This window comes from Physeter macrocephalus, chromosome 20 (assembly GCF_002837175.3).
Source record: "Physeter macrocephalus isolate SW-GA chromosome 20, ASM283717v5, whole genome shotgun sequence".
Taxonomy (NCBI): Eukaryota; Metazoa; Chordata; class Mammalia; order Artiodactyla; family Physeteridae; genus Physeter; species Physeter macrocephalus.
The window spans coordinates 79,695,737-79,709,785 of NC_041233.1; the positions used below are offsets into that span (position 1 = coordinate 79,695,737).

General features: G+C 50.8%; 1 protein-coding gene across 1 annotated transcript in view; it reads left to right on the plus strand.

The window, feature by feature from the left end:
- Positions 1-13,793, plus strand: part of DOCK1 (dedicator of cytokinesis 1) — a 495,771-nt gene extending 481,978 nt beyond the window's left edge. The window contains exons 31-35 of the mRNA XM_055081438.1: positions 322-404; positions 1,221-1,434; positions 4,557-4,710; positions 8,680-8,831; positions 12,542-13,793. Of these exons, the coding sequence (XP_054937413.1) occupies positions 322-404; positions 1,221-1,434; positions 4,557-4,710; positions 8,680-8,831; positions 12,542-12,637 (699 nt within the window). The 3' untranslated portion in view covers positions 12,638-13,793. The remainder of the gene's footprint in view (positions 1-321; positions 405-1,220; positions 1,435-4,556; positions 4,711-8,679; positions 8,832-12,541) is intronic.
- The last annotated feature ends 256 nt before the right edge of the window (positions 13,794-14,049 follow it).

The following is a 14,049-nucleotide window of genomic DNA, read 5'->3' on the forward strand; positions in this document are numbered from 1 at the left end:
GAAATGTGGTTTTGTGAATGATCCATCTAATAAGTGTTGACTTCCATGTTACCTCTCCCATGTCGGGGAACCAAGGTGCTGGAATGGTCTTCTTCAGAGCAGTGGTTTTGTCTCAATGTCCCGTTCACAAATAAGTTTGAAAGAAACCACAGCTAGGATGGCAATGTGACGGGCTTTCTAGATTTCCTTCTCTTACAATCAGTGTCTCCTTGAAGAAGACACTTCAGTCTCCAGGTGTCCCAGGAAGTCAGGCTTGGAAGGTCGCAGTGAGGACTGGGGGCTCCCGGGGCAGGCTCGGGACCTGGCCCCTTATCCCGACAGCCCACGTTACGGGGGTGGGATTTGCCCTCCCACGGGGCTCAGGGGCTGCCTGACACCGGGCAGCTCAAGGACGGGGAGCTTCTGTGAACCCTCTCAGCTGACCACGTTGCTTCTCTTAACCATATGGGAATGATGGGTAGACCACAGTTTAAAAAACACATTTATCAGAAATCACAATATAGGCTATTTCTTCTATATGACTGTATGACTCTAGCTTCTTTTAAGAGATCATATCTCTTCTTAAATACCATTTTCATTCCATTTCGTTTTGTGAAGGGGGACATCCAGCCCATGGTGCTTAGAGGTTGTGGAGAGTCACCAGAAGGTGGCAGAGCTGAGACCCAGAATCTCCGTCTCAAACTCAGTTCTTGGCTAAAAAACCGAGGGCATCTCCACATCCTTGCAAGCTGGAATTGGCTTGTTTCTCACTGAGCCATCAAAGGGCCGTCAAATGGAAGCTACCTGTGTACCGATACAGACATTTCTTTGCATTAGCATCTGCCTATTTCTCCTCATTGCATTCGTGAATATTTCAGTATGACTCCCTCAAAGGTGAGGGCTTCCCTTTTGAAATAGACCCCAATACCATCCTCCCGTCATAAATCAACAATAATCCCTGAATATAATCATCCCATGTCCAGTAAGACTTTAAATTTCCCTCATCATCCTGTAAGTGTTCTATTTTTTTTTCCAATTTGTTTTTATCGAGATTCAAAACTATAACCATTGCAACTGGCAATATGTATCTCAAGTCTCCCTTGACCTTCCTTTTAAAATCCTTTCTTTCCTTGTAAAATTGGGCATTTCCCAGGGAGCACGTGATTCATTTTGAGTGACTTTACATGGAGCTGCAGGGCGAAAAGCAGTGGCTGTCCTGGTAAGACGTCATTGATTTAAAGAACCATTTCCTTTAGGTTTGCTCTGGAACCCCTCCTGCCAAAGAAAATGCACTCCCGGTCCCAGGACAAGCTAGACAAGGACGACCCAGATAAAGAGAAGAAGGACAAGAAGAAGGAAAAAAGGAACAGCAAACATCAAGAGATATTTGATAAAGAATTTAAACCCACTGACATTCCCCTGCAGCAATCTGAGGCTGTGATCCTTTCAGAAACGGTAATTTCACAGGGAGCTTTCCCTCGCTCCGCGGTCGCTGCCGGGACCTGTCTGTGCTCCACACTTAGCCAAGGGGGCTGTCAATTGGATTTCACTGCATTGGCTATGAAATAGTCATTTGAAAATCGGGGGTCTCTCGCAGCCCTCCTCCTGTATAACTGATGCCATAGGGCATCCAGAGGCGCAGAGGAGAGCTGCATCTCTCCGGAGGATGCTTGTCTTTGCCCCCATACTCCATCCTCCATCCCACAGGGGCTGGGGGCAGGGCCAGCCATCAGCAGGCCCTACATGGTTCTAGCCTCCGCAGCAAAGTTGGACTTGCTTCCTATTAGACATCCAGACATCTCTGGATGCTTTTGTTGTCAGAGAGCCAGCTAACGCTGTTCCCTTGCCCCTTCCTGACCAGAAACCACTAAGCCACCGTTTCTGCCCAAATGTTATAATCTGCTCAGCTAGCGTCCCAGAGCCCCTGCCCGCTGGGCTGTGCCAGCTGTACACAGGTCCGTGTTATCCTCCCAGCCTCATGTGCTCCGTGCCTAAATCCCTTGGCCATCTTTCAGAAGGATTTTCAGGGACTTAACGTGACACGTGCTGGTGAGTTGACATTAAAGATGGATCCCAGGGAATCTCGTTCATTCCAGAGTCTGGGGTTATGTGATGGCAGTGAAACCCAAGCAGCATGCTCTCCTCCCAGGACTGGGCATAGCAGCGTTTGGAGTCTGGGGGCAGAAATGAGGCACGGACAGCTTTTGGGGTGAACTGTATTCAGGACGTGCTATTTGTAGACTGGAGACAAAATAAAGAAGAGGCTCTCCGAGGCTGTCAGCTTCAGAGGTTAAGTCAGGCTTAGAGCTGCCTCCCTCTCAAAATGGGTGGACGTTTGCCTGTACGGTGGCCAAGAAGGTGGCTGCCCTGGGCAGGGAGTCCATGACCTGTCCCGGCTGTTACTGAAGGGTTGCTTATCAAAGGGCTCAGGTGGGACCACCGTTTAATAAGACGTACTTCACTGCTTGTTTATATCTTGAATACCAGAGGGTATGTTTCATCCAGACCGCATGCCATGGAGACCAGCAGTCACGTGCTGCTTGGGTGTTGAGAGGTGGAAGGGGGACCCCAGAGCCACAACGCGGTCTTCATGAAGGCAGATGCCCTTGCGAGGCCTTTGGACACAGCTCGGACTGCAGCTGGGCTTCGGTGTTTCACTGCAGAGTGCAGGTGGCCCAGGGTGTAGCGCCCGGGGCGGGACTGGCCACAGGCTAGCATGAAGTGCCCAGATGCAACCTCACGCAGTGGGATCCGGAGGTTTCTGATGAACCCGCCCCTGCCCCCTGTGCTCTGTCCACTCTTCTGGAAAGTTGGGAGGCCAGCGACCCTGCTGGGACTGGCTGGCACCCCCCTCCCTCTAGAGTCCAGACACCATCACTGGGTGGGGGAACGAAGAGCAACATTTTTTGAATATTTACTAAGGGCAGACCCTGTGCAAGTCTTTCGTACATTTTAATTTAAGCTCCACTTTAAGATGTTAAAACTGAGGGCCTCAGAGAATTTGAGCCACGTGGCAGAGTTGAACAGAATTAAGTTGCGTGCAGGGAGGGGAAAGGACGTGCCAGGCTCAGCCATCATCACAGTATAAGTCTGTCCCTCCCCGCCGTGGCCCTGCTTTCCCGCGAGGATGCTAGCCAAGATGGGCTGAGTTGGGCACAAAGCGCACCCCGCCCCCCATGGCTGGCCTGGGGTACCCTCAGCCAATCCACAAGTACCCGCCAAGGTCAGAGCACGGAACCTTGACCCCGCTGTCGGCCTCTGAGGAGTCTCAGGGTACCCACCGCTGTAGCTCCAGGGGCTATAGGCCGCCTGACTTCTCGCTGGAGGCGGACTGGCTGTTCTCGGCCAGCCTAGGTAGCAGTCTGCCCTCCGGGTTACAGCTGCTGGCAAGGTCTGTGAGTCCAGTTAGGCACCTGGCGTTTCCTGTTCAAGCCTCCGTGTGCCTGTGACCGGCCGGGGGCTGCGGGACACAGCAGGTGGGCCGGTGGGGCCGCTGACCCTCACCAGCGGGCCCAGGAATCAAGCCCCCGGAGCCCTGCCCTCCCGCCCCGCCCGTCCTGGAGCAGAAATCGTGATTCCTCCTTCTCAGCTGGGTTAATAACTCTCCTAATTACTCCTACCTTGGAGTACTTGGAACCGCTTGCGTTCCCCCAGGCCTAATGATCTGAGACCAGGTTGTAAGAAATCGATCAGTAAAACACCCCAATGTTACAGATGCAGGAAGAGGCTCAGGTGGGAAAAGTCAAGTGCATCCGAAAGTCAGAGATGGGGAGGAAGGACGCAATGAAAAGTGGAAAGAATTCCTCCTCAGGAATAGCGTAGCATGAGAGAAGAAACAGGAGATGAATAAAGGAGATCCTTCGGCAAGTTTCTAGATTTTCACGTACCTGCCAAGAAAGACCAAGAAATTAGGCGCCTGAGGCGTTCGGGTCACTGAGCAGATCGTTGAGTCCGCTCGCGACCCTTTGGAGCTTTCCTTGTCTGCTCTCACCCCCACTGAATGGCCCACATTACATTTATGTCCGGGAAACGTGATGTGACATCAACCCCAGAGTTGGTAAGGAGATTATCGTGAAGCCGGTATCAGTTTGCCAGGGCTGCCGTAACAGAGTACCACAGGCTGGGCAGCTGAGACGACAGAGATTGATTGTCTCACGGTCTGGAGGCTGGACGTCCAAGATCAAGGTGTCAGCCGGGCTGCTTCCCTCTGAGGCTGTGAGGGGCACCTCTTCCTGGCCTCTTCCCCAGCGTCTGGCGGTCGACCAGCAGTCTTTGGCCTCACTTGGCTCGTACGAGCATCACCCTGATCTCTGCCCTGTTCACGTTCACAGGGCGCTGTCCCTGTGTGCATGTGTCAGGGTCCAAATTTCCCCCTTTTATAAGGACACCAGTCATATTGGATTAGGAGCCACTGTAACGACCTCATCTTAACTTGACCATCTGCAGAGACCCTATTTCCAGATAAGGTCACATTCGCAGGTACTGAGGGATTAGGACTTGAACATAGGAATTTTTGCAGTGAGACAACTCAGCCCACGACAGGTCCTAACTGTGCTCTTTCCGTCCCTCTGATGTAGATAAGTCCCCTGCGGCCCCAGAGACCGAAGAGCCAGGTGATCAACGTCATGGGGAGTGAAAGGCGCTTCTCGGTGTCGCCGTCCTCACCGTCCTCCCAGCACACGCCTCCTCCGGTCACACCGAGGGCCAAGCTCAGCTTCAGCCTGCAGTCCAGTAAGTGGGACACTGTCCACATTTGAATTCCTGACGTTGCTCTGTGCCCTCCCCCTTGATCGAAGTCTCTAAAGTTAGACCCACCCTCTCTGTCCGGCAGATGGTGAGAGTTTTGACGAGCACCTCACTTCCTGGGAATGTCCCCTGGGACTAAAGCAAATCAGGCCAAAGCCCAGTCCTGTGCTCCCTGGGGGGAAAGCATGGGGCCCGTTCAGCTCTCCAGACCTCCTGTGTGCTGGGGGTAACTCGAGAGGCATGTGGAATGTCCCCCATTTCGTGTCACCAGATAGTGCAGCCCGTGGGGGCAGGGTGGGGGGTTGTGAGCCTTTTTGTGTCCAGGAGGAATGGGGAGGAGAGAAGCCCTGCCAGGCTGTGCTGTGGGGCTAAGGGTAGAACTTACTTTCCAGTTTTGCCCGATTTCTAGGGCCGCTCGATAGATCACCACAGACTTGGTGGCCTAAAACATCAGAAAGTTACTCTCTCACAGTCCGGAGGCCAGAAGTCTGAAATCGAGGTATCAACAGCCTTGCTACCGTGTAGAGTCTCAGGGAGAATATCTGCCCGTGCCTCTTCCAGCTTCTGGTGGATTCCGGCAGTCCTTGGCGTTCCTTGGCTTGTCAACGCATCACTCCAGTCCCTCCCCTCTCTTCCCAGGCCTTGTTCTCCGTGCTTCTGTGCTCTGTCCTCTTCTTACAGGAGACTGGAGATTGGGTTTAGGGCCCGTCGTAAATCCGGGATGATCTCCTCTCGAGATCCTTAACTAATACATCTGTAAAGACACTATTTCCAAAGAGGGTCATATTCTGAGGTTCTGGGTGGGTGTGAATTGTGGACAGATGCTGTGGAACCCACTGCAAGTGGTACCCGGCTTTTCACCACTAAAGTCAGGCCGGCCAGAGAGGCGACATCCTGGCAGGAAGAAAGTGGCGGTGGGTGAGGGCAGCAGCAGAAAGAGGGCGGCCGGAGAAGGAGGATGGGGAGGACGTCCCTGGCGGTCCAGTGGTTAAGACGTCACCTTCCAGTTCAGGGGGTGTGGGTTCCATCCCTGGTCGGGGAGCTAAGATCCCACGTGCCTCGTGACCAAAACACCAAAAACACATTTAAGAAAAGAAGCAATATTGAAACAAATTCAATAAAGACTTTAAAAATGGTCCACATCAAAAAAATCTTAAAAAAAAAAAAAAAAAGAAGGCGGGGGACGGGGAGCACTGGCCTGAGGAGTGGCTCGTGCAGGGCAGCCAACAGTTGTCCTCAACATCTGGTTTCTTCTTGCCGAAAGGCAAGCAGCAGAATCTGGAGATGGTCCATCTGGTCAGGAGTCAGGGCTGCCACAGTAATGAGCCTGAGAGAGCCACGAGTTTCTGGGCTCTGGAAGGTAGATGGTCTCCTGGTGTGCCCTAGTTTCACATCCTTGCACTATAACCAGTGATCTTCTTCAAAAATATTTTAATTTTTTTTTATAAATAGCTGAAAACAGGCACCATTGCAGCTGCTGTGGAGAACACTTTAGTGGTTCCTTGAACTGAAACATAGAAGCACCATAAGCCCCAGCAAGCCCACTCCTAGACATTTACCCCAGAGAACCGGACACGAGGACTCAAGCAAATTCTTGCACGCAAATGTTCATTGCTGCATCATTCACAACAGCCAGCGGGTGGAAACAACCCAAGTGTCCATCGGTTGATGAATAGTTAAACTCAAATGTGCATCCAGGGCTTCCCTGGTGGCGCAGCGGTTGCGCGTCCGCCTGCCGATGCAGGGGAACCGGGTTCGCGCCCCGGTCCGGGAGGATCCCACGTGCCGCGGAGCGGCTGGGCCCGTGGGCCGTGGCCGCTGAGCCTGCGCGTCCGGAGCCTGTCCTCCGCGACGGGAGAGGCCACAACAGAGGGAGGCCCGCATACCACAAAAAAAAAAATAAAAATAAAAAAATAAAAAAAATAAATAAAAATAAAATGTGCATCCAGAGAAATACCCATGCAATAGAATATGATTCAGCCATTACAAAAAAGGTTCTGGTACATATGCTACAACATGGATGAACCTGGAAAAACACTCAAGTGAAGTAAGCCAGGACAAATATTGTACGATTCCAGTTATATGAAATAGCTGAAATAATCAAATTCATGGAGACAGAAAGTCGATTCGAGGTTATCTGGGGTTGTGGGGAGAGCGGAGGGGGAATTACCACTTTCAGGGTAGAGCCTTTGTGTGGGGGGTGATACAGTTGATAGTGGTGATGGTTGTGCAACAGTGTGAATGTGGTCGATGCCACTGATGTGTACGCTTAAAAATGGTTAAGATGGTAAATTTTAAATAAATACCATAATAAAAACCACCAGCCAACCAGTCACGAGGGCAGTCATTCAATCAGAGACCACCTTCTTGCTCCTGGATTCCACCGCAACGCTTCCTTATAAATCGACACAACTCTTCCTAGGAAGCAGTTTCCTAGTGAGGGGTTTTTCGTCAGATGCATCATTGGGGAAAACTTTAAAAGAGACCCAACAGCAAAAATATCAGTTTTTCTCTCTTTAACACAAATGACAGACAAATTATTTCCAAGAGTCTCAACAAAGGCTGAGAAAGTATATTGCCTTAATGATCACTCCTCTGTCTGAAAACAGCTCCTTTCTGGTTTGCTTTAAAAATGGTACTTCCCCTTGGCTTACTTAAAGCACCAGCCGCAGCGGCTGCTACTGCTGATAACTGCATCTCGTACCGTTGGCTGTTCCTGGTGTGAGAGTTTTGAAAGGCAGGTGGCTGGTTGTGAGCTGTGTTATTAGACTTGGCTTCAGTGAAGCTCCCCGGCTCATAACGGCAGGACGCCTGGTGCAGCGTCCCGGCTGGGCTCCGAAAACTCCAGGCGTAGACAGTCCTTGTGACCCCAAGCTGTGTAGATGCCGCCAAGGCAGAGGGGCCTAGGAGGGATCAGAATGGTCCCAGGTTGGGAATTCCCTGGGGGTCCAGTGGCTGGGACTCTGCTTTCACTGTCGAGGGTCCGGGTTCGGTCCCTGATCGATCGGGGAACTAGGATCCCGCAGGCCTCGAGGCGCAGCATGCGTAATTAAATAAATAGATAGATAAATAGTAAGTACATCAATAAACAGTAAATAAAATAGATAAATAGTACATCAATAAACAGTAAATAAAATAGATAAATAGTAAGTACATCAATAAACAGTAAATAAAATAGATAAATAGTAAGTACATCAATAAACAGTAAAAATAGATAGATAAATAGTAAGTACATCAATAAACAGTAAATAAAATAAATAAATAGTAAGTACATCAATAAACAGTAAATAAAATAGATAGATAAATAGTACATCAATAAACAGTAAATAAAATAAATAAATAGTAAGTACATCAATAAACAGTAAATAAAATAGATAAATAGTAAGTACATCAATAAACAGTAAATAAAATAGATAAATAGTAAGTACATAAACAGTAAATAAAATAAATAGATAAATAGTAAGTACATAAACAGTAAATAAAATAAATAGATAAATAATAAGTACATAAACAGTAAATAAAATAAATAGATAAATAGTAAGTACATAAATAAACAGTAAATAAAATAGATAAATAGTAAGTACATCAATAAACAGTAAATAAAATAGATAGATAAATAGTAAGTACATCAATAAACAGTAAATAAAATAAATAAATAAGGGTCCCAGGTCGACCTGGCTGTTTTTCCAGTGGTCTGATCTGCCCTTTAAGCTCAGGTTTTAGGCATCTCGTGATAGTTGGTATTCTCTTTCTAGAGCGTGCCCTTCGGAGGCTATGCCACCCCTGGCCTTCTCTGCCCCGCTCCGCTCTCTTCTGCGCCCTGTTGACAAGCATTTCTGGGAGGAGAAGGGGGTCCCCGCTTCCCTGCCACTCCAGAGAGAGCACACAGCCGCCGTGTGTGCGTCCACGCCTGCTGGGGATGTGGGTTTGACCCTGATCCGCCCTGTTTCCCAGGTTTGGAGCTGAATGGCATGACTGGACTGGACGTGGCTGACGTTCCGCCTCCTCTGCCTCTCAAAGGCACCAGCGCAGACTACGGGACCTTGACCGAGACCCTGGACCTGACAGGCTTGCCGAGCCCCCTGCCCCCTCCTCCTCACCAGAGGGTAAGTCAGGACTCGGGGAGTGGGTTGCTCACATCCTTCTCTGCACCAGGTAGAAACCCCTCCTTCCTGGCGTTAGCGTGTTTACTCTGGCCAAGCCGAGATGTGATTCCGAGCAGAGGTCACAGTGGTCGGAACGCCGGCGCGTGTGGTCTGTCGTTCTGTGCCCTCGCTGCAGGGACGCGCCTTCCCACGGGGCCCTCAGGACAAGGCAAAGGGGGAAGAACTCCAGCCAGTGGGTCGAAGGGCCACTCTCGTGACCTTGGAGGTCGCTGCACTTCTTAGGAAAGTGTGGTGTCGAGAAGTAGCTTTTGTACGAAGAGGTTTGTCTGACTTTTTAAGAAGCTGGCCGATGCCACACATGGTGGGGGGCCTGTGCCCCTGGACACCAGCCTTGCCCTTGAGAAGCCCTGGTCCCGGCACTTCCTCCAGGCAGCCCGCCCTCACACCGGCCACTCCCGGGTGGGCACAGGCATTTGCTGCACACAGAGTCTGCAAAGGAGAAGCGAGGTTGGGCAGACCCTGTTCCCCGAGGCCACCCATCCCTAGCCACACCTCTAGCCCTGAAACCTACCCCACCCCGTTTAGATTCGGGGTGCTGGCTGCCGCAAGCACGGCCAGCCAACTCGAGCCCTCGTCACCACTGGTACCCAGGCCAGTCCCCCCTCGGAAACCGTCCTTAATCGTGTCCGATGTGCTCCCTGCTCTGGCCTCTGGGCCTGCCTACTTATGCAAACGTCAGCTAAAAGCCTGAAAAAAACACCTAAACCCGTGCCTCTGTTACCGGCTCACGGCTCTAGAGACATTCTTTTGAGTCCCCCCACCCCCCCGCATTCTCTCCTGCTTCTGAAGGCAGCTGTCACACAGGCCTCTCCTTTGTTCACTGGCCCGGCCGCGTGCAGAGGTCCGCGTGCCCACGTGAAATGACCCAGCAGCGCCGGGAAATCCGCATCCAGGTTCATCCCCCGCCAGCCACGCTATTCACAGCCTAATGAAATTAAAGCCGTGCAGGCTGAGGAGTAGAATGTCCCCGATCGCACGTGCAGCTGGTCAGCCTCTATAACGTAATTACACGGCAACAGAACTCCTGTAGAACATCGAAGACGTGAGGTAGTCATGTGGCCACGATTCTTTTCATAACAGCAAGGTGTGTTTTTTCCCCTTCTAAAACAATATAAATCCTACATTCTTTTTTCTTTCTTTCTTTCTTTTTTTTAATGGAGACTTCTTCACTGAGCTTTCTGCAAGTTTTTTATCTTTTTGTGAGAGGAGCGGAAGAAAGAGGGGATTTATTGACAGTATATTTATTCGATTATTCCTTTTGCGTAAGAAAACCAGACAAGCAGCGGGGCTTCCTCTTTGGTGCCGAAGGGATGGTTCGTCCTTCCGAGGCTGCAGTGCCTTTCGGACCAGCCCTCTGTCCCGAGATTCCATGATGGGGGACCGGCCGGAGAAGGGACCAGGGGCCCCATGATGGCTTTTTAGGAAGCTGGAACAGTTTGTAGCAACTAAGGAAATGTAAGTCTGACCCTTCCCGCAGACTTTCACGACAGGTTAGAATAAAAAGAGACGCAGGGAGTTGAGAGAGATCGTTGATTGGTTGGGGTGGTGTTTTCCTAACAGCGTAGTTAACCGATTCCATCTTGATTTTCATATCTTTATTTTATCGGAAAAGCAAGAGTGTCCCCCAGGTCTCCCTACACTGAAAATTCTGAACTTGGAAGTGTGAGCAAAAGTCCATTTTTGTTACAAATCAATTCAAGGGCAACATTTGATGGTCTCGGTTTCTGGGACACATCATCTGAGTTACTGCCGCCACTGCTGTTGGGGGAAGGACAGACATGCACAAGCTTCGGCTCCATTTATAAAGGGGTGTGAGTTCCGTGAGATTAATTACCCAAGTCGCCTTGCTGTCGGTGTCTTGTTTGGCGCACCTGCAGCGTGCGTACCCCTTCAGGAGGCAGGCCTGTGGGTTAGGGTGTCATCTCTGGAAGCAGCTGGGTCTCCAGGGGTGCCTCCCTTTCAGGCCCCGAGAGCTGTTGTGGGGTAATGATCGGTTCGCCCTCCAGGGGGGCCGATCCATGTCCTCCTGTCACTCTCATTGATGAGCCTCGGGCCTGTAGTCAACTGTCCCTAGCAGTTGCCACTTTAAGCTGTCATTTCTTTCAAAACGCCTGTTACGACCGGGAGTCCGAGCTCTCGAGCCGCTCAGCGGTAATGAGCCCACCGTGCACGTCTTTGGCACAGGCGGCAGTTCCGACCGTGGCCTGGCCCCGCGCCGCTCACGCCGGCCCGCACTGTTTACTTCCACGTGTCAGCAAGCGAACGCCTCATCAGAGCCGGAAATCGGTCTTTCTTTTGACCGTTCGTACCAACTTTAAAAGATTTGCAAGTCTGTTCTTCTACTTGCCTGGTTACAGTGTCTAAATATCATTACACAGTTCTGTGTTTCCACCTTGATTCTCTTCTCTCTCATAAGCCCTAGATCACTTTAGTATTTGTGTGTCTCAGAATCACGAGGAAACTGGGGCAATGAGTTAAGACGCGGCTTCGTCACTGTTCTGTCCTTGAAACTTCTCTTCTCACATTGAGCTAAATGTGAGCCTCCCCGAGAGGCTGTTAACGGTCCACTCTCAGCCTCAGTTAGAGGCCAGTGCTTTGTGATCTCTTTCTGGTTTGTGCTACCTGTGGCATGTGCCCACTTGTCCTGGTCTGTTTATTTATTCCTCTGCTCATTCCTTCACTCATTCGTTCATTTGTTCACTCATTTCTTTATGTATGTGGTCAACGCACGTTGACCTCTTGTGCGTGTCACGTGCCCACCAAGAGCAAGGCCACCGGCTGCCCTCCGTCATTCGCACCCTGACAGGTACAGCCCGTTTCTCTTATCGCCGTTACGGTTGTAAATTGGTTCTTGAGAACCTAAGGCCAACAGTGGCCCATAAGCCACGTCCAGCCCGCCGCCTGTCTTTGTAAATAAACTTCTATTAGAACACAACTGCACCCATTTCTTGATAAACTGTGCTCCCCTCATGAAGAATTTAAACATCCCCCTATAACCTTGTTCATACTCCTGTGTTTACACTTTGGGAAGAGACTGTGGATGAGAAACTACCTTGTCGACGGGTCACCTGGATGGTGGCCGCAGGTGCCACCACGGCCCACTTGCTGACCCTCTCTCATGGGGCCTTTTTCCATTTCTGAGAGCAAAGCAGGCCTGTCACCCACCCACCCATGGAGAGAGCATCTCCAAGGACTTGTGTGTCCCTGAACCATTTCGGGGCATCTTCAGGTGAAGAGGAGGGACCTCTGGGTGGCCCTCACCCCGGGAGGCTCAGCTGTGACATGGCCCGGCTGCCTGGCTGGCCCTGGGTCCTGCTTTGCCCACATTCACTTGTCCTTAACCGTTTCAACTGCCCGCTTCTGAGCCCGGTCCATCTCCAGGGGCCCTTAGAGGTCAACAGCATGTGGATTTAAAACCACCACCCAAAGAGCAGCGGTTACACGGCTCAGGGGCCGGGCAGACGTGTGAGGTACTACGTGTGAAACAGTGTCCGGGGCCACAGCCACGCGGTCCTGAGCGTGGCCGACCTGCCGTCCCCGGGTCACGAGGAGAGGGCACTTCCCGCCCCGGGCTGCAGGTCGACTTTCCCTCGCCGCCCGCCCTGCCGGCTCAGACCCCCCTGGAGTCTCCCCCGTTTTCTGTCTTCCAGCATCTCCCCCCTCCGCTGCCCAGCAAGACCCCGCCGCCGCCGCCTCCCAAGACAACGCGCAAGCAGACCTCGGTGGACTCCGGGATCGTGCAGTGAACGCGCAGCGCCCTCCGGAGCGCCGGCCGGGCTCCTTCCTCCCCGTCCCTCCGCATCTTCTCGCGCACGCCTGGCGTTTACCTCACTGGGCCTGCGATGTCTGATGCCGAGTGCAATTGCTTTTCCTTAACGGGGGTTCGTCCCCAGCCACGGAGTGAGAGGGCTTTAGCGTTGGGGAGGGAGGTGGACACGGGCCTGGGACGCGCTTTTATGTTTGTCACAGTCGGAGCCTTCTGAGTGTGTCCGTCTTGAGAGAGCCTAAGTCTTGCCCGGAAGTCCTTTCTTTTTGTGCCAAGTGACACGTTGGCAAAGAGGCCGGTTGACCTGAGTAGAGCGCAGTAAGGCGAGCTTAGGCCTTCCCTGCAGGACTGTGTAGTAACAGCCTAGGAACCCTCATCTCTCGAGGCCAAACCCTGGCTGACTCTCGCAGGATGTTTTATCAGACCCTCCTGGCTGCACCTGGTGGTGTGACTTTTTGTTGGTTGAGTGTCCCTTCAGCTTACATCAGGCAACCAAGGTCAGCCCTTTCAGGGAAGTTCCTGATTTCCTTTGGCATCATTTAAAACAGGATATTTCTCCGCTACTGAACAGTTACTAATTTATGGAGTGGAGACACCATTAAAAATACTGGGATCAAAGTGGAAAAATAAATGAGTATATAGGCAGATCAGTTTTCTCTCTTTTTCGAAAAACAATACGTAGACGGCAGGAGATGGTTTTAACTGGGTGAACTCTTGTGCTCGTTCTGTACAGAAGTTTGTATATATGAGGGTCTTTAGAACTTGTTTTAACGTTTGTGGTCCTTCTGTTTATTGCAATACGTGTCCGCAAATGGTTCCCAGTATGTGTTCTTAACGTTTAACTGAGGGAAGTGTAAAAAAAACCCAAATTAAGTTTTCTTGGGTTTTTTATTCCCAAAGCTCAAGTCCTAAAAATCATTGCGGACAAAAAACTAACTTAGTATAACCTAATATTTTTATTCTATCATCTATATTTTTTTATTCACTATAATCATGATATTCTTCTAGTAGGCTCGAAAGTTAATCCGTGACAACGAAAAATAAAATGTCATTTAAAAAGACTCGCAGTGTCTGACGTCCTATGTTTTTATCCCTTGATGTAAAATCTAAAAGCCGCTGTTTTCTGTTTTGCTTTCTTCAAGAGCTTTGCGATGCACGTTTATCTGTATGTGCATCCTCCTCAGACACCGGTCTGAATCATCTGTGTTTAATTGTCTCTGGCTTGGAGGCCGGACAGACAGCACCCGCATGCCTCTCTGAATGCGTCTTTGCACGTCCTGACAGACGGAGCACACCTGAGCCTAGCGAAGACTGGAGCTCTCTCCCCTCAACCCAACCGCGGGGCCCTCTGGCTGCACAATATTTACATCTCCTTTTAGCCTTTTCAGCTGC